At 36.2% G+C, this 23,777-nt stretch overlaps 1 protein-coding gene across 2 annotated transcripts in view; it reads left to right on the forward strand.

The window, feature by feature from the left end:
* SLC12A6 (solute carrier family 12 member 6) overlaps positions 1 to 23,777 on the forward strand; it is an 85,785-nt gene that overhangs the window by 36,949 nt on the left and 25,059 nt on the right. For both annotated transcript variants that reach the window (XM_090270374.1, XM_090270375.1), the window contains exon 2: positions 7,853 to 7,897. In XM_090270374.1, coding sequence (XP_090126500.1) covers positions 7,853 to 7,897 — 45 coding nt within the window. The remainder of the gene's footprint in view (positions 1 to 7,852; positions 7,898 to 23,777) is intronic.

Here is a 23,777-nt window from a genome sequence, read left to right on the forward strand (position 1 = left end):
GAGTCAATGGAAAACCTCAAAATTGTGGGAGGAAAAAGAGGTAGGTTAAAGCTTTTCAAATGGAGGTGAGGAGAGAAAAAAGTGCCAGTAAGCACATGTAAAAGCTGCTCAAAAATCATTAGTCATCAGGGAAATGCACATCAAAATCACAATGACATACCACTTCACATAAATTAGGAAGGCTTTAATCAAAAAGATGGGCAATAACAAGTGTTTACAAGGATGTCGAAAAACTGAAACCCTCATACACTTCTTGTAGGAACAAAATGTTATAACCACTTTGGAATATAGTTTGGCAGTTCCTCAAAAAGTTAAGTAGAGAGCTACCACATGACCCAGCAATTCTAGGTATATACCCAAAATAAATGAGAATAAATGTACATTCAAAAACTATTACAGGAATGTTCATAGCAACATTATTCATAATAGCCAGAAAAAGAAACAACCCAAATATCCACTAACTGATGAATAAATTAATAAAATGTGGCATATTTGTATAATGGGACATTATTTGGCAATACAAACAAATGAAGTACTGATATACATTAAAATATGGATGAACCTTGAAAATATAATCTACAGAAAGTAAATTAGTGGCTGCTTTGGATTGGGCAAGGTGGCAGAAGTGAGATGGAGATTGGCTACTAATGTACAGGGATACTTACAGAGGAGGACCAAATTCTAAAATTAGATTGTGATGATAGTTGCACAACATTGTGAATATATTAAGAAACATTGACTTGAACACTACATGAGTGAATTATATGGTATGTAAATGATTTCAATAAAACTTTTTAAATGACATGCAACAACTTGCATGAATCTTCAAGACCTTCTGAGTGAAAGAAGCCAGTCTTGTTCCGCTGGCCGGCCACAGCCACTGCATTGCCACCTCCGCTGCCACGGCCACACCACTTCCTCTCCTCCCTGGTTCCCAGTCTCAACCCCTCCTACCCATCTGGTTGAGTATTCTTCAAATATTTGTTTCCTGGACTTCCATGCTATTCAATTTTCTGGCAGTTCTGGTTGTTTTTTGTTTTGCGGTAGGTAGATGTGATCCTTCTTATGTTTATGCAAGGAGGCAAAACGTGTCTACCTACATCTCCATCTTGGCTGGAAGCCTGAGCTCAGTCTTAAGAGTGTTTGCTTGGTAAGTGCAGGAAAGAACATTCCAGGAATATGAAACAAATATGTGGAAACAATAGACATTCAGGAACATTTTTTATAGCTGGTGTGCAGTATGCATGAAAGTGATAGAGTAGGAAGCTGTTAGTGGTCTTTTTTGGTTCCATATAAATTTTTGGAATATTTGTTCTAGGTCTGTGAAGTATGCTCTTGGTATTTTAATAGGAATTGCATTGAATCTATAGATTGCTTTAGGTAGTATGGACATTTTAATGATATTAATTCTTCCAGTCCATGAACAGGGCATATGGTTCCATTTATTTGTATCTGCTTCAATTTCTTTCTTCAGTGTTCTGTAGTTTTCCAAGTAGAGGTCTTTCATTTCCTTGGTTAAGTTTATTCCTAGGTACTTTATTTTTTGTTGTTGTTGCTGTAGTAAGTGGGATTTTTTTCTTAGTTTTTATTTCTGATATTCATTGTTGGTTTACAAAAATGCTATCTATTTCTGAATATTGACCTTTTATCTTTTAAAAATTATATTCTTAGTATATTAAAAATTCAAAGAAGTATCTTTCCACTCTGTGGGGTAAGACTAGAAATGATGATTTATTAACTTTTTGTATATATTGTTTTACATTTCCATCTTATTGTTTAATTTTACTTTGCCTAAAATTGCCTGCTGTTTTTCAGCCATTTATTTATTTAAATCTAAACACAGTCTCATGTAAAATTTCCAGGTCTATCTAATTTAATTGCAGTAAGTTCAAAATCTACATGAAGAGTATAGGCTTTCCAGATTTTACCTTATTTCAACTTGATTCTCTCTTAAGTTTCCCTGCCCATATAGAGAAGAATCTAATAAATGTGAATGTTAGCTTAATTGCCTTTGATTCCATCTTTCATCATCTTTGCCTAATTTTAGGTGATTTCCTATGATGTTGATGTTTTCTTGGTCTTTTAAAAGTCAGAATCCAGAAAATTAAAAATGTGGTAAGACTGGTAATTTCAGGTATTTGGTATTCTGCTCTGACCAGTGTGGCTCAGTTGGTTGGGCATTGTCCCGCACAGTGAAAGGTTGCAAGTTCGATTCCAATCAGAGCACATGCCTGGATTGCAGTTTCCATCTGGGTCAGGGCACATGGGAAAGGCAACCGATTGAAGTTTCTTCCTCACAGCAATGTTTCTCTCTCCTTCTCTTTCTCCCTCCCTCCCCTGTCTCTCTAAAAATAGATAAATAAAAAAGGTATCTGACATTTTGAAATAGTTTTTGTAGTATATCTAGATAATACAGACAGTAGCATGGTAAGCTAATTGTCCTGACATATATGTATGTGGTCATGTCTACTTTTTATAAACAATTAGCTGTCTTTACTACTGATTGTGTTATTTAATGAAATTACTTATTCTATCTTTAATGAAGACAAACCTTCTACACTGAGTTGTAGAAGCAAAATACAGATAGCCTTTATTTGCTTCAAATTGTCTACCAAGAACGTAGATGAAGTGATTATCAAAGGAAATTCCGGAAAAGGCTATTTTGGTTGGCAAAGTAGGGAAAATAATAAAGCTTTTCAGCACAACTGTTGACAGACACAGTTTTGCAAGTGAGTACCACCCACTATCATTTTTCTCTCTTTACTTTCCAAGGCATGTGGCAAGACGCTGAATGAAGTCTTTGTTCTTTACCATTTACCCAATATAAATTAAATATTAGGAGCTAGTGCCTACTTGTAAAATGACTATAGCATTACTGTTACAAGGAAATATTGGGTTGGCAAAAAAATCCATATGTTTTTTCCCATAAAATAAAAGAGACATTTTTCATTTTTACTAATAACTTTATTGATTTGGATATTTTGAGTATGTCGGCTATCTCCTGCATTGCAGAACATTGATTGCTCTCAGTTAATGTTTCAATATAATCACTATCCACTTCAACTGGTCTACCCAACCATGGAGCATTGGCCAGTGAGAAATCTCCAGCATGAAACTTCTCAAACTGCTTTTAACATGTTCAGTCAGTCACAGAACCTACTCCATACACTGCACAAATCCCTTCTTTTGTATTTCAGTTGTGTTTTTTCTTGAAATAATAAATCATAATATGCTGAAAATGTTGTGTGTTTTCTTACATCTTCAATATTAAAATGGCTGCACAAAATTTAACTAATTTTGATGAGTTTTTTTTTCTAATTCATGCTGATATGACAGCTGTCAAATTCAACCTAATAAAATTGTTTTGAATGAAGTTAAATACAACTAAGCACTGGTAGAGCAATAGTATGCAAGAAAAAAAACCAACTTTTTGGCCAACCCAATATTTTGTTTATTTTTATGATTGCATGTGTGAGAAGGTTTATGTTTCTATTTTTTATTTGAACTGCCATTTGACTGGTAGAGTATCAAAGGCTTTTGTGTATTTACTAGTTATATTGTGACCTAGAAGTAGGTTAATTTATTAAGACCATTGAAGAGTAAAAACACATTATTGGCAAATTGTTCCTATTACAGGAAGTAATTTGGTTAAAGTTACTCATTTTCAGTAATATAAGAGACAACTCCAAGTCTTAGACAAACTTGGGTGTGCTCTCACCAGTGACGTAGACAGGAAAAAATGGTAAATGGGAGAGTTCAGATATAAGACAATAGAACGACGCCCAGAAATATCTTAGATGCCCAGAACAATGTTATGTTGATTGCACTACACAGTTTGGATGGCATACTCAGAAACGCCCTTCAGCATAAACTAGTTACCAATTGTGATTTTTATAGGCATGCTTAGTTTCGTCCTAGTGGCTTCATGCACCTATTTACTCCTAGATTTGTCCTGTTCCAGCTTTTACATATATTAATGAAACATTCACAGGTTCTGAAAGTTTAATGTTCAATTTACCAAATAACTAGAGATTGCCCCTCATCCTTTAATTAAAATTGGAAGACAAAAATCTAACTTGAACTTGTGGGGAACTACACGAGGGTGTTCAAAGGAAGAGTACTGGCTTGACTAGAGAATACACATACATTACGTATGCCCAGCTCAGAAAACAAGGAATATATTATGTGGTACAGAAGAACATAATTCTTTTTAAGAAAAGTCACTTATACTCCTACCTCTAAAATCATACCTATCTGCCTGAGTATTCTGAGATGTTTTTCATTTTTATTCATAGATACATTCCCTAGCAATTCCAGATACCTTGTCTTAGGCTATTGTGCTTTGTTTTAGAACAAGAAAGTCAGAATGACAGAGTATTGAGAAGCATGAACATAAGTTCTCAAGAAACCTCTAACTTTTCTCTTTTGATAGTAGTGTGATGTGTGTTTGGCCATTTATTAATCCACTCATTTGTCTTCCCCACTATAAATATTAAAATCTGAGATTCTCAATCTCTTCTGTCCTAGCACACCTGAGAAAGGCATTCCCATTAATCACAGTAGATGGGAATCAAAATCTTGAGGAGGGGTCTTGGTATGGTGTTAGAGAGAAAAATAGAAGATGCTGGTAACCCCTCTCCAACTTACCCATAGAATCACTAGAGTAGATCTAGATGTTGGCCCAAGTTCTTCTGGTTCTAAAATTCTAATTTTCTTTCTCTACTCCTTCCATACTATTTATACCTCTGCTTCTCTATGATTATGGGGCTCAAATTTTCCCCTACATGAAAGAGAGAAGGGTGAGAGAAGTGGGGAGGAAGAGGGAGAAGATCTAATATACCAACTTACTATGGAACTGTTATTCCTACTGTTTCCTATGTGCAAAAGCAACACATATTCTTTTTTATCTTTATTTTTTATTGAGATCTAATAGGCATACAACATTATATTAGTTTCAGGAGTATAACATAATTATTTCATATTTGTATATACTGCAAAATGATCACCACATAAGTCTAGTTAACATCTGTCACCATACGTAGTTGAAGACTATTTTTCTTGTGATCAGATAAATTCTATTTTATTATGGCATATGATCCTTTCAATGTATTGTTGAATTCGTTTTGATAATATTTTATTTAGGATTATTGCATCTCTTCACCAGGGATATTAGCCTGTAATTTTCTTTTCTTGTGTCCTTGACTGGTTTTGATAACAGAGAAATGCTAGTCCTGTATAATAAGTTTGGAAGTAGTCCCTCCACTTCCTTTTGCCCTGACTGAGAATCGAACCAGTGACCTGTTGGCTTGCAGGCTGGTGCTCAACTGACTGAGCCACACCAGCCAGGGCTTTGGAAGAGTTTGAGAAAGATTGGTATTAATTATTTGAATGTTTAGTAGAATTCAGTAATGAACCATATTATTTATTTAAATAGGAAGACAAGTTTAAATTAAAACTGGGAATTCACCTGCTAGTATGTTGCAGAAAATACACTGGAATAGAAAATTTTGGAATTTCTCTTTTTTGAAACTAAATTAATGAAAATCTTCCAAAAATATATCTTAGTCCCTGGCCTGATAGCTAAGTTGGTTAGAGCATCAAGGTTGTGGGTTCGATCCCTGGTCAGGGCACATACAAGAATCAACCAATGAATGTGTAAATAAAGTGGAACAATAAAAATATATCTTAAAATGCGCACATAGCATAAGAAACTTTAGTTGTCTGAATCAGGTTTCTGCTTTATTTCCTCCTTGAGTAGAGTATGTAGATTGCACATCAGAAACCAGAATTTATTAGGTATTCTGATTGATTATTTCTGTCTGAGATGCTTAAAGTATAGATTTAATTAAAGTTATATATAAAACATTTACCAGTATATTTCTAAATACTATGGAAAATATCATTTGAATTTTTAAAAAGACTTTATTTATTTACTTTTAGAGAGATGGGGAGGGAGGGAGAAAGAGAGGAAGAGAAACATCATTGTGTGGTTGCCTCTTGTGTGCCCCCAACTGGGGACCTGGCCTGCCACCCAGGCATGTGCCCAGACTGGGAATCAAACCAGCAACCCTCATTCTCAGGCTGGCACTCAGTCCTTTGAGCCACACCAGCCAGGGATGAATTTTGTTTAAAACAATAATTGTTCATCTTTTTGTATCTTGGATCATTGCCAGCCTGAAACCTACAAATTCCTTTTCAGAATAATGTTTTTAACTGCATCAAATAACACACACATAAATAGATATACGTAGAATTTAAAAGAACCTATTATATTATAGTAATCAAAATATTAAACTGTGATCTAATACGTGCTTTTTTATCAGTGTATTGAATAAGACCTAGCATCCATTCTAATAATTACCAAAATTTCAAAGTAATATTGAACCTAAAGATAGTGTAATATATGCAGCAGCTATAAATGTGTTATGAAAATATCAGATGTTTATTGTTGATAAAATGACAGGTACTTTTATGTAATTTGTTACCTACATTGTATTTGGAGAAAATACTAAAAACTTCAGTTAGAGGTCAGTGAAAATAAAGGTGTAACTTTTTTTCCCATTGTTGTTCACAAACCACCCTTTGACCCCTCACCCCACACCCCCCCATCTAAAATTTTTATTACCCAGGCATATTTGAGGAAGCCAGACGTAATCATCTGTATCACAAGAGACTTAATCTTTGAGAAAAGTGGCGCTGAGTATTTTCCGTGTTTAGCCCTTAATGCTTTTCAAGCCTTTAAAATAAGCAAGTGGTTGGTTGGTAAATGTTGATAATCAATATCTCTTTGCATTAGGAACTTGGCTTATGGCCACTAATTTTATGATAGATTACTGAAGAAATAGATATTTATAAAATGCAGTTTTGTCATTTTATCTTAAAGTCAAATTAGACCATATCTGCTATTAGTTATGAGTGCTTTACTTATGTCTTGACTTTGAGCTGCTATGGTTGTATGTAATATGTTCCACTGTCATTAAAGAGAGAACATAACTTCTGTTGTAGGCCCTGAATCATCCTTCTGCTTTATGGAACTAGCATTGTTTCATCGAATGTTATTATTTTTTTAAATTTACTTTTTATTTTAGTAAATATATATAAAACAAAATCTACCACTTTAACCATTTTTAAGTGCACAATTCATTGGAATTAATTGCAATTCACAGTGTTTTGCATCTTCTACCACTGTCTATTTCCAAAATTTTTCATCACCCCAAACAGAAACTCTGTATTCATTAGCAATAACATCCCATTCCCCATTCCCCCCAAGCCTGGTCATCTGTAATCTACTTTCTCTATATATAAATTTGCCTTTTCCAGATATTTCATGTAAATAGAATAATTCAATATTTGTCCTTCTGCATGCAGCTTATTTCCCTTAGCATAGTATTTTTAAGGTTCATCTATGTTGTAACATGTATCAGAACTTTATTTTTTATAGCTAAAAATATTCCATTGTGAGTGTATATATACTACATTTTGTTTCATCTGTTCATCTTTTGAAGGACACTTGGGTTGTTTCCATCTTTTGGCTATTGTGAATAATGCTGCTATAAACATTGTCATAGAAGTATCTCTTTGAGTCCCTCTTTTTATTTCTTTTAGATATGTACCTAGGAGTGGATTGCTGGGTCATGTGGTAATTCTGTTGTTTAACTTTTCAAGGAAGCAATGCAATTATTTTTTATAATAGCTCATTATATTTTTATTATTCTTTCATTAATGTTTCTTAAGCACTTAAAAATTTTTTTTGTTTATTTCCTTGGTTAACTTTTGTTGCTTATTTTTAAGAAATTATTTGTTTTGCTCATTCATTTTTTTTTTCTTTTCTTTTCAATTGTTTGTTTTTCAGACCCAAGTCAGAACTCCATCACAGGGGAACACAGCCAGCTGTTAGGTATAGTATTACTGTGGGGATTGACTCTCTAACGTTACCCTCTTCCTGTTTATACTAACAGACATTACTTCTTTCTCTAATTCTATTTTCTATCTCCTCCTCTTCTACTTTTCACACCTCGGCATTTTTTCCTGCTGTTTATAGTCCCAACTTGGTAAGTTTTAGGTAACTACTTTTGCAATTGATTGCTAAGACTCAATTTAGATATACTAGAAATAATTTTAATACAAATAACAAATTATGTTATACATCTAAAACTAATGTAATGATTTATATCAGTCATAGCTCAGTAAAAAAGGTAATTTTAATATGGTCTGTGGTGTTAAAAATTCTGTAGGAATTAGACCTTCTTTACCCAAAATTTTGAAAAGAAAATATTGCAATGCTCTGTAATATCTTGGATTTTGCAGCTACTTTTCCCTTTCTATAATTTTTCACAGTCTCTTGATCACCTTCATTTTAATTACTGCAAGTACTTCATAAACAACATGGCCTTAAGCAAGCTATAAGCTATAATAATTGATGTCCTGGTTTCTCCTCTGTGAAATACATTATGGGAATGAGTTGATTTCCTTTAGGTGTTACTTATTTCAATTATAGTAAACTTATAATTTGACAAAGTTTCACATCATCTCAGATAAATTTAAGTATATACTCTAAAGAAAGTAAAAGTCGTCCAGAGTTGCTTCTCCCCACCACCTCACCTCTACTACCCCCAAAGTACTCGCTGTTGACTCTTTCTTGGAAATTCTTCTAGAAATTTTTAATATTCATATTATATATTACTATCCTTCTTTACTTTTTCTGTCAATGGAATTATACAGATTGTTCAATGACTTCCTTTTGTTCACTTAATATTTTATTTTGCACATCTCTCTTTGGGGTGTAATAGTATTTCATTGTATTCCTGTGCTCTAATTTTACTCAGCATATTCCCTCTTCATGAGTATTTGAGTTATTTCCAGCTGTTTCACTGTTATATTATGTTGTCATGAACATCTTGTACCTATATCCTTGCATTTCCCTTGCCAGTATATTTGTTGAATAAGTTCCTAACGGACGAATTCCTTGCTCAAAAGATATGTACATTTTCAAAAAGATACATCAACTTAATCTCCTACCAATAAGGAGCATGGAGGCATACTCGGCTCCCCATCATCAAAAGTAGGTATTCTCGAGACTTCTGGCCAAGATGGAGGCCTAGACTGACACGCTCCATCTCCCTCCACAACTAAGAAGGAATACAACTACTGCAAAACCAGAAATAACCAGAAGTTCCAGAAAATAAATGGAAGTCCAATGTATGAAGTTATAAAGAAGTGGAGCTTGTCTGGAAAGGTAGGAGGGGCTAAGCCAGAGAGGAGAGGTCAAGCTGTGCTGGCGACGGCAGCAGCGGCGATGGCGGCAGAACGGCGGTAAACACAGACACCTGTATTTAAGGGGAGGCGAGAAGCGCCTGGGGAACACCCCAGGCTGCAGACCAGACCCGTCAGCTTGCGATTCCAACGCCGGGGAAGGCAGATCCCCATTGCTTTGGACTGTGAGGCCCGTAGGGGATGGGGACAGAGAAGGAGGCTCCCAGTCTCTCAGCAGAGACTGAACGGCAGGAATCCATCTTGGACCACCACCCCCACAGAAAACACCACAGCATGGTGAGAAGGGTCACCCTATTGTGACGAGTGCATGGGGCTCCACCCCCTATAGCATAGGAGATGTGACAGCCCCACCCAGGAAGCAAAGGTAAACACAAAACTGTCAGGATGGCACAGATCATGATAGAGATCCCAGTGATGCAGCTGAGCAGCCACCAAATATGTAATCTAATGAAGCAGCAGATAGGAAATCTTTCTGAGGCACAGTTCAGAACTTTGGTTATAAGAATGCATACAGACCTAACAGGAGATCTTAAACAAAGGAATGAGGGCCAGTCCTGCTGAAATGAGCAAAAACACGTATGAAACTAGTGGTGAGGGCAAGAAAACCAGGGATCAAATCAACAAATCAGAACTAGGGAAGGAACAAATAGTCAACCAGTGCAGAAAGAGGAAATGAAAAGTTAGGAAAATGAGGAGACGCTCAGAAACCTATGAGCCCAGCTATAAGCAGGCCAACATCTGAATCATAAGGTTGCCAGAAGGTGAAGAAGAACTAGAAATTGAAAAATTATGTGAAAAAATAATGAAGCAGCACTTCCCTGACTTGGGGAAGGAAATAGACTTACAGGTCCAGGAAGCACAGAGAGTTCCAAAAAAACTGGACCCAGGGAGAACCACACCAAGACACATTATCATCAAAATGTCAAAAATTAAGAATAAAGAGAGAATCTTAAAAGCAGCAAGAGAGAAGAGAATTATGTACAAAGGGGTCCCAATAAGACTATCAGCTGATTGCTCAAAAGAAACTCTTCAGGCAAGAAGGGACTGGCAAGAAATATTCAAAGTAATGAAAAGCAAAAACCTACAACCACGATTACTCTATCCAGTGAAGCTGTCATTCAGAATAGAAGGGCAGAGAAAGTGCTTCCAGGACAAAGTAAAACTGAAGGAGTTCATTAGATCCAAACCACTGTTATATGAGATGTTAAAGGGACTTGTTTAGAAGAAGGAGGATCAAAACTATGAACATTAAAATGAAAACTGTATCACAGCAACCAACAACAGAAGCTAGGTAATCGAAACAAGGGCAAACTAAGTAGGCAATGAGAGTGGAAAAAGAACTATAGGTATGGGGAACATATTGGTGGGAGGTCAGCGGGGAGGGGGAAGCGGGGAAAGGGAGGGAGATGGTACAGGAATTAAGAAGCATAGTAGGAGGGAGTGGAGTAGACAGGAAGATGTTGAGAAGAACTATATGCACAACCAATGGGCATGGACTAAGAGGGGGGCAACTGGAGGGAGGGGGGTCACTGGGTAGAGGGCAACAAAGGGAAAAGAAATTGGAACAACTGAAACAGCATAATCAATAAAGCATATTTAAATAAATAAATACCTGGATATGATAGGTATAGGGTACCAGACCAAAAAAAAAAAAAAAAAAAAGGTATTTTCAGTTGTGAAATTTTCTCATCTAATCAGTGAAAATGGCACCTCTAGTTTGTATTTGTACTTCTTTAGTTATGAGTAAGTACTTTAAATAATATGAACAGCTATTTTGTGTGTCTATGTGTATCTCCTGGTTTGAGGCCTATTTTGATTTGTATATTGCTGAACTTTTAACTGTTTGAATATGTGCAAAGCAGCTGTGAAAAAAATATAAGCTATCAGAATGTTTGAAGTAGGGAAAGTGCTTGACTTATTTGCTTATTAAAGGTTCAAAGTATTAGCTAAAGAAACCGGACCCTGAGCCATCAGCTGGTTGGAGCATGGGTCCTAGACCGAAAGGTTGCTGGTTTGATTCCCAGTCAGGGCACATACCCAGGTTCCAGGTTCGATCCTTTGGGTTCAATCCCTGGTCGGGGCGCATACAAGAAAGCAACCAAGTTGATGTTTCTCTCTCACATAGATGTTTTTTCCTCTCACTCTCCCTCTCTCTCCGTCGCTACCCCCCCCAGGCCCTCCCCCCCCCCCTCCCCCTTCCTCTTACTCTAAAAGCAATGAAAAAATTGTCCTCTGGTAAGGATTAAAAAAAAAAAAAAAGGAAGACACTGGTGCACTTCTTTTCTTCTCTTTCAAGAAGATCAAGCTTCTGGTCTTCTCATTCCTTTGAGTGAGTTTGTGTGCTGAAATGGTACCTGACACCCTAGGCACTAAATAGATATTTGTTAAGTAAATGATTTGACATAAACATATAGCTAGAAATCTGATCACTAGAGTTCTAGCGTCATGATATTGGGGCTGTCACCAATCTCTTTTTTATACTTTTATGTTACATAGTTATTTAAACTGTTCAAGATTAGCCTGTATATAAAATTTTCATATTTGTGTCAGGAATGGTTAAGATTTCATTGAAAGATTTTGTCATACCATGAAAAGTATATTTTTCCCCAAAACTATTAAATTGCTCCTGTCGCCTTGGCTGGTGTGGCTCAGTGGATTGAGTGCTGGCCTGTGAACCAAAAGGTCACTGGTTCGATTCCCAGGCAGGCGTATGCCTGGGTTGAGGACCAGGTCCCCAGTGGTGGTGGGCGAGAGGCAACCACACATTGATGTTTCTCTCCTTCTCCTTCTCCCTCCCTCCCCCTCTCTCTAAAAATAAATAAGTAAAATCATTTTTTTTTTTTAATTGCTCCTGTCTCTGATAACATGGCTGACAGGTAGAGAAGTTTGAGAGTTTTAGTTCATCATCTGACCAGGAACAGGTGCATAATGGAGGTAGGGAAGGACTTAGCTAATCAAATGTACAGTTGGGGGAGTTGGCACTGTCCCAGTGTTACTAAGGTGGATTTTGTTTCCAATTAAGCACTTGCAGTAAGAGGTAGCAGATGAATTGCAGGGGAAAAGGAATAGTATGTGATTTGTGCAGGAAAAGTTTTCTTAGTCTTAGCCAAAAACCCTAATAGTATTTGCAGAGAGACTTCTCCAGACATTTGGCAACCTACAATTGCATTCAGTTTTAAACAAACCTGGGAATTTATCTGGAGTCCTCTGGCCAGATTCTGAAGTTAAGTTCATCCTGCTTGCTATCCTGGGTTCTCTATCTAGGTTCATTAGGTCAAATTGTATTTCCTTTTTTTCTCACGCTCTTGCTAACTACCATCTTCTCTCTCTCATTTTAAATATCTTTTTTTTTTTTAACTACAACCTCAAAATACTTAGAAAGACTGATTAATTTTTTTTAAATGTTTTTGTTTGCAAAAAGAGTGAAAGATATTTGGTTATATTTTCTAATTACCTTATAGTCCTCAAAAAAGGCACTGGTAGCTTGGATGAAAATCTTGCCAGCTCTCTATAAAAACCTCCTTTAGGATAATTTGGCCTACTGGGTGGTGAAAAACTGACTCATTTACCTTGCCTGTCTACTGAATGGAATTTATAAAAGCATTTTCCAGACCTTCTAAATGTTTATCCTATCAACAGACTTTAGCTCTTTTAATGTACCTGCTGTTCCCTCTGACTCATCAGATCTCTTGCAAAACTCAGGGTCAGGCTGAGGAGATGTATAAAAGGCTGAAACTGCTATTGTCATAAAGAATCAAGCTGTGCGCTTATGATTTATGATCTGTGTGTGTGTGTAATTTTCAATCTAAAAAGCAAGCAAGCAATGACCTTGGCATTTTTACAAGTTTTACCAAATGTTTAAGGAAACATAGTTCCACTTTTCTATAATTTCTCTCAAGGAATAGAAAAATAAGTAAACACTCCCAACTCAGTTTGAGGCTTGCATAAATTTGATACCAAAACTTAACAGTGACAATATGAGAAAAGTATAGGCCAGTTTTACTTATGAACACAGATCTAAATATCCTAAACAAAATATTTACAATCTGAATCAAGCAATGTATTTTAAAAATTGTCCCTGTGACTAGGGTGGGTTTTTAGTAGAAAGACATGGTTGGTTTATCATTAAAAATCAGTTTATGTAACTTGGTATATTAACAGATTAGAGGAAAACTATTATGTAATCATCTCAATAGATGTGGAAAAAACATTTGATTTTAAATATATCCAATATTTAAATTCATGAGTTTATAATGGTACTTTAAAAAATTTATTGATCACCAGTGGAGTATCTCAGTGAATCAATTTATTAATCTGAGAATTGGGCAGTAAAGGGTAAAAATGAAGTATTTCTCTTGCCTTTAACTATACCAATAGATAACCAAATAGGATTTTAGAAGGAATGTCTTTTTATAAAAGTATTTTGGCTAATAAATAAAAGAACATTATATTCAATATATCACCATTTTTCAGCCCCTCATGAAGTAATGGATCTAGGCATTAATAATCAATAATTGCTAGTATCTCAAAAAGAAAGATAACCAGATGACAGGTACTTCTGATAGAAGACCAGAATATCACTATGAAGGGTTTTCCTCTCTCCTCCATCTAAAAAGACTAAATTTTAAACCTTGAGACCCAACTATCAATTTATAGGAAGTACAAAAAAAATGTTAAACAACATCACATGGATGCCATCATCAAAATTCAGACCATCAGAAACTACTAAACAAACAATACAGTTTCTTCAACCAAGAAATTGCAAAGAAAGAAAGTTAAAGACTTACGAGATAGAGAAACCAGTCATACTATGTGCTTCTTAATTGGCTACTAATTTAAACAAACTCTAGTGGCTCAGTGGATTGAGCACCATCCTGCGAACCAAAGGGTTGCCAGTTCAATTCCCAGTCAAAGCACATGCCTGGGTTATGGGTCAGGTCCCCAGTCTGGGGCATGCAAGAGGCAACCACACATCAATGTTTCTCCTCGTCTCTTTCTCCCTCCCTTCTCCTATCTCTTTCTCCCTCCCTTCTCCTATCTCTGAAAATAAATAAAGTCTTTAAAAATAAAAAGCAACCAATGAATGCATGAATAAGTGGACCAACAAATCAATGTTTCTCCCCCTCCCTTTCTAATAAAACCAATAAAAAAATACAAATTAACAAACTCTAAAATCAAAAACAAGATAAGGGGTTAATATTCAAAATATATGAAGAACTCATACAACTCAACACCAAACAAACAATCCAATTGAAAAATGGGCAGAGGACCTGAACAGACATTTCTCCAAAGAGTATACACTGATGGCCAGTAGACTTAAGAAAAGATGTTCAATGTCATTAACCACCAAAGAAATGCAAGTTAAGACACAATGAGATACCACCTCACAACCTGTCAGAATGGCTGTCATCAATAAGTGAACAAACAAATGTTGGTGAGGATGTGGAGAAAAGGGAACCCTTGTGCACTGTTCATGAGATTACAAATTGGTGCAACAACTATGGAAAATGACATGAAGGGTCCTCAAAACGTTAAAAATAGAGATACCATGTGACCCAACAATTCCACTTCTGGGTATATATTTGAAGAAATCTGAAACACTAATTTGAAAGGATATATGCACCCCTATGTTCATTTATCATTATTTGTAGTAGCCAAGATACAGAAATAACCCAAGTATCCATCAGTAGTTGAGTGGATAAAAACAATGTGGAACATATATACATTAGACTATTACTTGGCCATACAAAAGAATGGAATCTAACCATTTGCAACAATATGGACGGACCTAACAAGTATTGTGCTGAGTGAAATAAGTCAGATAGAGAAAGATAAATACAATGGAACTTTGGTTCTTGAACTTAATTTATTCTGGAAAACTGTTTGAGAAGCAGTTTGTTCAAAAATCAAATCTCCTTTGTCACCTGAGAGATGTGTGACTAATCAGACAGATACCAGTATGAAAGTATTATCAGGTGCAGAATCGAAACTGAAATTTTGTTGGATATCTGAGACATTTTTTCCATGAACAACTGATCGAGAATTGAATTATTCCAGAGCTGAGATGTTCAAGAACAGAGGTTTGACTGTACCTTATGATTTCACTTATGTATGGAATCTAAAGAACAAAATAAACAAACAAAACAGACTCATAGATACAGAAAACAGACTCAGGGTTGCCAGGTGTGAGGATAGTTAAGTGGGCTAGATGAAAAAGGTGAAGGGATTAAGAAGTACGAATTAGTAGTTACAAAATAGTCATGGGGATGTAAAGTACAGCATAAGGGAGACAATAATATGGTAATAACTATGTATGGTGCCATATGGGTACTGGAAATATTGGGGGGAACACTTCATAAAGTACATGATTGTCTAGCCACTATGCTGTACATCTGAAACTAATACAAAATAATGAATGTAGACTGTAATTGAAAAAAAAATAAAAAACATAATTTATAACATTTGCGACAACTTTTCATGTTCAGATAGTCACATAATTCAAACCCAAACCTGTGCCAAGGGAAATTAAGTACATTTACTGTCCTCCTGCTTAGCTCAGACCAGCAAAAGGCTTTTTAACAAGATCAAGGGGATAAGGGAAGAATCTGAGACTCACTGTAAGCCCAAACTGTAGAGTAAATGGTAACTGACAAAAGCAACCTTAAGAAAGTAATAGCGCCACAAAAATTAAGTTTTTTATAAAGAGCAAGACATTCAGTTTGCAAATATATATATGGCATATATACATATATGCCATACAAAATGGAAATCTGAAATCTTCAGTAGAACCAATGGTACTCATATCATTTGAATTGTACAGGGAAACACCCAGCTGTGAGTTACAGAGTAATACCAGCATTATTTGAATAGTAAAATGAGAAAAAAGAAACACAGTAGTGATACTATGGGCCAGTTAATTCAAGCATTACTGAGGCCAGTCTCAGTAGGTATTCTCCAAAGGAATCTTCTTAGAATTCTGGATAATCCTAAAACAGCCCCAGTAGATGGATTTGGTTCTTAGTTTTTGCACAGTAAGGTTATTTGCTATTCAGACTCTAGAACTCCTATTCCATTTGGGATTTCCTGGGGTCACATAGTGACTCAGAATTCTGAAAGCTGTACATTCTTATCTGAAACAGCATGATTTCCCACCAAGAACTGATTAATGCTGTTGATCAATACCTGTCAGTATAATCACTCCTGATTTTATGCCTTATTGATCTATGCCTTTCTTTTTTCTCTTTTTAATCCTCACTTAAGGATTTGCTTTTATTGATTTGAGACACAGAGGGAGAGAGAAACATCGATATGAGAGAGAAACATCAATCTGTTGCCTCTCTCACCCACTCAACCAGGGATCGAACCCACAACCGAGGTGTAAGTGCCTTGTCCAGGGATTGAACCCACAACTTTTTGGTGTACAGGATGATGCTCCAACCAGCTGAGCCACCTAGCCAGGGCTGTTCTATGCCTTTTAATGAACCACTTCTAATGAGAACTTTGTTCCTTGCCTGATTGACCAGGAGCTCCAGGGGACCCTCCCATTTTACAACAACACTACAAGTAGACTTCTGGACACTCTTGGGGGCATCATTGGTCTCATAAAAGTAGACAGAGTGTCCAGGGACATTCTTCCACTTCTAAAAAATTAACCAAGCAAGCAAATGGGAGGTAGGCCAGAATCAGCCAGGGCCAGAATGTCTAAAAGTTAAGGTGGTTGCATTTGAAACTTGAGACTAGAATGGCCCCAAATGTTGATGTGCCAGGACTACAGCCAAGGGAGCCAGAGCTGCTAGGAGGTGGCTTAGACCAGCAGGCCACAGGATGGGGCAGGAAGTGCTGAGGCCAGATTTTGTTTTTTAAGATTTTATTTATTTACTTTTAGAGAGTTGGGGAGGGAGGGAGATACATCAACCAGCCACCTCTCGTACACCCTCAACCAGGGACCTGGCTTGCAACCCAGGCGTGTGCGCTGACCAGAATTGAACTGGTGACCTTTTGGTTCACAGGCCTGGATTCAATCCACTGAGCCACACCAGCCAGGGCGAAGTCAGATTTTTATAGCAGCAATGTTGTAAGGCTGTTGAACAACAGAGAAATAGTGTGCTAAAGCTGAGACTTCTCCCGTAACCCTCAAGAGGAATGAAGTGGTCCTGAGTTCGGGATACAAAATTATTAAATGACAAACCAATAAAGGATGCAATTAGGAAAATAAACATACTCGACAATGAAAAAGTACTTAGGGAAAAGGAAAACAAATTGAACTTCTAAAGAGAAAAATATATAATTATTGATACAACTTATATGAAGAGATTAAACAGTGGACTGGAAACAGGTAAAGAGTGTGAACAGAAGGAAAAAAGTACATCTAGACATATCTTAATGAAAGCTGTGCAGCACCTAAGAAAGATCTTGAAAGCAGCCACAGAGAAGACATTATCAAAGAACAACAATAACAAAAGTATTCTCTACAGCAAAACAGATAACAAATAATGTTTTAAAGTGTTTGCAAAATTATCCTAGAATTATGCTTAGCAAGACACTCAGGAGAAAAGGCAGAATAGAGGCATAAAAGCTGAGGACATTTATCATGACAAGACTTGCTCTATAGTAGTGGTTTTCAACTAGGGACAAGTTTGCCCCCTAAGGGATATTTGGGAATTTTAGAGACATATTTTATTGTTGCTACTGGATATGCTATTAGCATCCAGTGAGTAGAGGCCAAAGATGCTCTTAAACAGTTCCCCCACAAAAAATAACTATTTGGTTCAGAATTTCATAGTGCTGATTTTAAGAAACCCTCCTCTAAAGGAATTCTAAAGGAAAATGATTCCAGAAGACTAGTACTTGGAAATGCAACAAAGAATATTGAACAAATGGAATGGTAAACATGACCTTGACCCAAGTCAGTATTTTCTGTATGAAATAATATTAGTGTCTTACTTGTGGAGATATTGGGCCATAATATTATGTAAGTCCAAAGGAGAGAGTTGGAACTGAAGTGTTTGAAAGTCTTTGGTGTTTGAGGGAATGACAGGTATTGTTTAACTTACTTAACAGTTTTTTAAACTAAAATATGTGGTAAAATTTCAAGAGTAATTATTAAAAGAATAAAATAGAGTATGGAAACTCCAAGAGAGGATAGAGGGAAAAATAGAATAAGGGAAAACATACCTAAAAAAATTCAAAGAGAGAAAATGAAAATGAATGAATCATAGAGAAAGATGAACAAATAGAAATAAAAAGATCATAGAATCCAGTCCAAATATATCAGTCTTTAAGGTTGTTGGACTAAATTTGACAATTAAGACAGATAGTCAGAGTTTTAAAAGTACAACTATTACCTAAAGCAGCAAAGGACAGTTAACCAAAAGACAGTATAGTGGCCATCTTTTTCCTTCTATTGTCTTAGGATTTATTCTGCTGTCTTTCTAGCTTCTACTGGGTTCTTATAATTTTTATTCTTTTTATACTTTTGCTGGATTCTATAGGTTTCAATAGATGGTGTTTTCATTGTCACTTAATTTTTAATTATTTTGATCTTTGAATTGTTTAGCAATATCCTTTTTAAAATTCTTACTGAATTGCTTTTATTGATCAAGGTCATGGACTATATTATAACTGAAATTTATTGTCTTTAAGATCTAGTACAAAATGTTTTTATTCTTTTTCTTATTCTTTTTTTTCTTTTGGCTTTAACAACAGAAATTTAGTTTCTCACAGTTATAAAGTCTAGAAATCCAAGATCAAGGTGTTGGCAGGATTGGTTTCTTCTAAGGCCTCTCTCCTTAGCTTGTAGATGGCCACTTTCTCACTCTGTCCTCATGTGGTTGTTTCCATGTATGTTTGATTAAAATGTATATTCTCTAATTATGAATAGAGAACTCTATGTCCATTATTCATATTTTCAGATCTCTTTACCTTTGCTTATTTTGTATGCTTTATCTGTTATTGAGAAAAATATATTAAAAATCTCCACGTGTGATGGTAGATTCATCAATTTCTCGCTATAGTTACATCCATTTTTTGCCTCAAATATTTGAAGCATGGATGGGTGAGTGGGTGGGTGGATGGATGGATGTTGTAGGCAGCTTTTTTTATTGACTCCCAATGCTCCTTTCTTCCTGGTATTCACGCCCTTGTGTAATCCTTTCCCCTTTGAGTGAAGGCAGGACTTACTGACTCCATCTAATTAATAGAATATGGCGGAAGTGATGTCACTTTCAAAATGAGAATATAAAAAGACTGTAACATTTGTATTGCACTCTCTCTGGCTCTTTTTGATGGCTGGCTTTGGGGAATCCAGCTGCCATGCTGTGAGCTGTCCTATGGAGAAGCCCATGTGGCAAGGAACCAAAAGAGGCTTTTGGCCAATAACCCTGAAACAAACTGATTCCTGCCAACAACGATGTGAGTGAGGTTGGAGGTGGATCTTCCCAAGGCCTTTGAGTGAGACCACAGTCCTGGCAGACTCTTGATTGGTGCTTCATGGGAGACTGAGCAAGAGGGCCCACCAGCTAAGCCATTCCTGTATTCCTAACTCCCACAAATGGAGATAATAAGCCTGTGTAGTTTAAGCCACTAAATTTGGGTGTAATTTGTTAAAAGAAAGAGATAATCATCTGATAATAATAAAGCTATATCAGGTTTCTTTTGGTTAATATTTCACCTCATATACTTCCTTTCTTTACTTTTGGCCCTTGTGTGCCTTTGTATTATGTCTCTTATAAAAAACAGTGTATGCCTGGATTTTCTTTTGTCCAATCTGTCGATCTTTGTTTTAACTAGTAAATTTAGTCTATTTGCATTATTATAATTATTGGTAATATTTGACATATTTGAACCATTCTGTCATCCTAAATTATTATTACAGCTTTCCCCACTTTTTCTGCTTCTTTTTTGAACCTCTCCTCACCAAAAAAAAAAAAAGGCTATCTATATTACTCCTCTACCACAAATAAACAGAGAAGGAAAACTCTGACTCCAAAAAACCTCCACTGCCTTGCGGCATACCTCTTCAGGGGAAAGGCTAAGGGAGTAAACCCCGACAGAAAATCCGGAGCCGGAGTCCCTAAGGCGGTTTGACGTTGTAGTCAACACCGGCAACTCCTGCGGCGCACCTGAACCCAAGCTGTATCGACTCCGTCTTTCCCTTGGACCCTTCAGCTGCGAAGAGAGGGGGGGTCTGCTGCATGGGCAACAGCAGACCCTCCATATTACCCTGCCCAGGCTCTGTAGCTTCAGTGTCATCGCAAGATGTCGATTCAACACGGGAGGAGACAGATACCATGTCACTCCCGAGTTGGACTGCACAGCCATTCTCGGCGGTGCAGATAGACTCTTAAGAAGCTACACCATCGTCTCTCGAGACGGACGGCTGCCGACGACCACAAATAAAGGAACTAACATTAGCACACTCTTATATCACTTTCTCCCTGGCCCTAACCCCCATCAGTTGAGTCATTATTATCTAGAATAGGAGGTCAATGGGAAAAGGTGGGACTGTTCAATAAATAGATTTGGGGGAACTATCCTTTTGCTTAAAATATAGTCTGGCTTTTTTCTGTCTTTATAGCTATTCTTTCTTTTCCTCAGTCTGCGTCAGCCATGTTACATGTTCTGTCTTATGAATCCATTAAGACTGTTCCTGCTTTAGGATCTTTTAAAATTGGTATTCCTCATGCCTAAAGTGCAGGCTTCTTCTGACCATCTTATGCCAAGGGTATGCCCCAGCCAGCTCATACCCACTCATGGGAGCCAGTTGTATGCATCTTCTCCCAAAACAATGTTCAGTGACTTCACATTAGTGTATTTGGAAATTGGCATGCAAGTACTTATACCTCAGAATTTGGAAAATATTAGAAATCAGTAATTTTTGTTTTTAAACTTTTGAGAGCCTGCTTACCAGCACACCAACGATCTTAGCTGAAGTTGTCTTTCCCCTCCCCAGTCATAATCCATCTCGGTACATATATCATTGACCTTACTGCTTTTTTTTGTTTTTTGTTTTGTTTTTATTTATTTTGTCTTCTGTTACTTCAGTATACTCAGAATGAAAGCAGCATCTTTAATTGCCTGCCCACTACTATATTCCAAGGGCCTAGAATAGTGTCCAGCATATCATAAGACCTTCATAAATACTTGTTGAATTGATTGAATAGATGAATAACTTGGAGTGGTGATAATTTTAAGCTGTGTTCATTTTCCTTTTTTTTTTATAACTTTTATTATGGAAATTTCCAAAGGTATAGAAAAGTAGATAGAATATTATAATGAACTTTCATGAACCCATTACCTAGCTTCAATAATGTTTTTAAGCCCTCACCCAACTTTTTTCCTGGAATATTGTAAAGAAAATTCCAGGCACCATATGATTTTAGTTACCCTTTAAAAAAATAATAACCAGTCATATTCAAATTTCTCTGATTGTTTCAAAATGTCTTATTACATTTTATTTGTTTGAGTCAAGATTCTAACAAGTTTCATAACTTATAATTGATTGGTATATCTCTTAAGTCACTTTTAATTTGTAAAAGTTCACCTTAATTTAGTTTATGCCTTTTATTTTTTAAGAAATCAGATTATTTGTCATGTAGAATTTGCCTCATTCTGAATTTTATGTTTGCATCTTAGGGGTTGCATGTATCGTGTTCCTCCTCTGTTTTCTGTGAACTGGCAATTAGATTTAAAGGCTTGCTTAAACATCCATTCTTTTAGTGAGGATACATCATAGGTTGCACTTTTCATTGTATTACAATAGGTGATTGTGTTGTGCCACTTTTAATGATGTTAGGATTGATCAGTAGGTTCCAGATCACCCTGATCCATCCGTTATAAAGTTCTGCCTCAGCCTTTCACCTAATTGGTTTTAGCAACCATTGTTGGTCATTGCCTAGATCCATTATTTCATTAGGGGTTGAAAACTGGTTATTTCATTTTCTAATTATATTATTTCATCTGCATTTATTAGCTGGAATAGTTCTATCATGAAGACATTTTCTTTATTTAGTTACCCTGAAATACAGTTAGTATAGGAAAAGCAGGATAATTGCTTGATCCTTTTCATTTATTATTTTTTTAAATTGCATGTTTCTTTAGCAACTCTGTAAAAGTTATTACATTTTTAACTTTATTTTTCAGTTACAGTTTATATTCGATATTATTTTGTATTAGTTTTAGGTGTACAACATAGTACTTAGACATTTATATAATATATGAAGTGATCCCCTGATAAGTTTAGTACCACCTGGCACCATGCATAGTTATTACAAGAGTACATACTATATTCCTTATGCTTTTTCACTCAGTCTTCCAGCCCCCCACCCCAATAGCAACCATCAGTCTGTTCTCTGTGTCTTTGAGTCTGTTTCAACTTTGTTTGTTTATTTTGTTCTTTAGATTCCTCATATAAGTAAAATCATATGGTACTTGTAAAAGTGATTAGATTTTTTAAATGTGTTGGATATTTTACATATTTGCATTTTCTTGTTTGTTTTTTGAGTGTAGAGAGAAGAATGGAGAGAAACATCGATTTATTGTTCTACTTATTTATGCATTCACTGGTTGTTTCTTATATGTGCCCGGACCAGGGATTGAACCCATAACCTTGGCATATCAGGACAGTGCTCTAACCAACTGAGCTATCTAGCCAGACCTATATTTGCATTTCAATCCATTTTGTTATTTATCTTTAGTACTCATATTATTCCATTTTAGCCAGTGGGTACCCCTTCAGGTTGGCTCTTCTGTCCTTTGATGCAACCCAGTTATTTGATAGCTTGTTGCCTATTTCCCAGGCTCATCTAATATGTATTTAAGGTTATAAAACTTTAATTTCTTTACTTTTTATATCTGTATCTATTCCTCAGTATTTAAAATCTTAGTTCTTTTTTTTTAAGTATATTTTATTGATTATGTTGTTACAGTAGTTCCAATTTTTTTCCCCTTTGCTCCCCTCTGACCAGTACACCCTTCCCTCCAGCAATCCCAACTCCCTTAGTTCATGTCCATGGGTCATGCATATAAGTTCTTTGGCTTCACCTTTTCCTGTATTATTCTTAACTTCCCCCTGTCTATTTTGTACTAACCAATTATGCTTCTTAATCCCTGCACCATTTCCCCATTTCTTCCCCGCCCCCCAGCTGATAACCTTCCAAATTCTGGTTTGCTTAGTTGGATTTTGTTTTTATTTTTAAGATTCAGTTGTTGATAGTTGTGAGTTTGTTGTCATTTTAGTGTTCATAGTTTTGATCTTCTTTTTCTTAAGTCCCTTTGACATTTCATATAATAATGGCTTGGTGATGATGAACTTCTTAGCTTCACCTTCTCTGGGAAGCACTTGATCTGCCCTTCCATTCCAAATGAGAGCTTTGCTGGATAGAGTAATCCTGGTTGCAGGCTACCTTTCATCACATTGAATACTGCTTGCCAGTCCCTCCCTGCCTGCAAAGTGTCCTCTGAGAAATCAGCTGATAGTCCTATAGGCACCCCCTGTAGGCAACTCT

The sequence above is a fragment of the Furipterus horrens genome, unplaced genomic scaffold (genome assembly GCF_987537825.1).
Source record: "Furipterus horrens unplaced genomic scaffold, mFurHor1.1.pri manual_scaffold_3, whole genome shotgun sequence".
NCBI classification, from domain to species: domain Eukaryota; kingdom Metazoa; phylum Chordata; class Mammalia; order Chiroptera; family Furipteridae; genus Furipterus; species Furipterus horrens.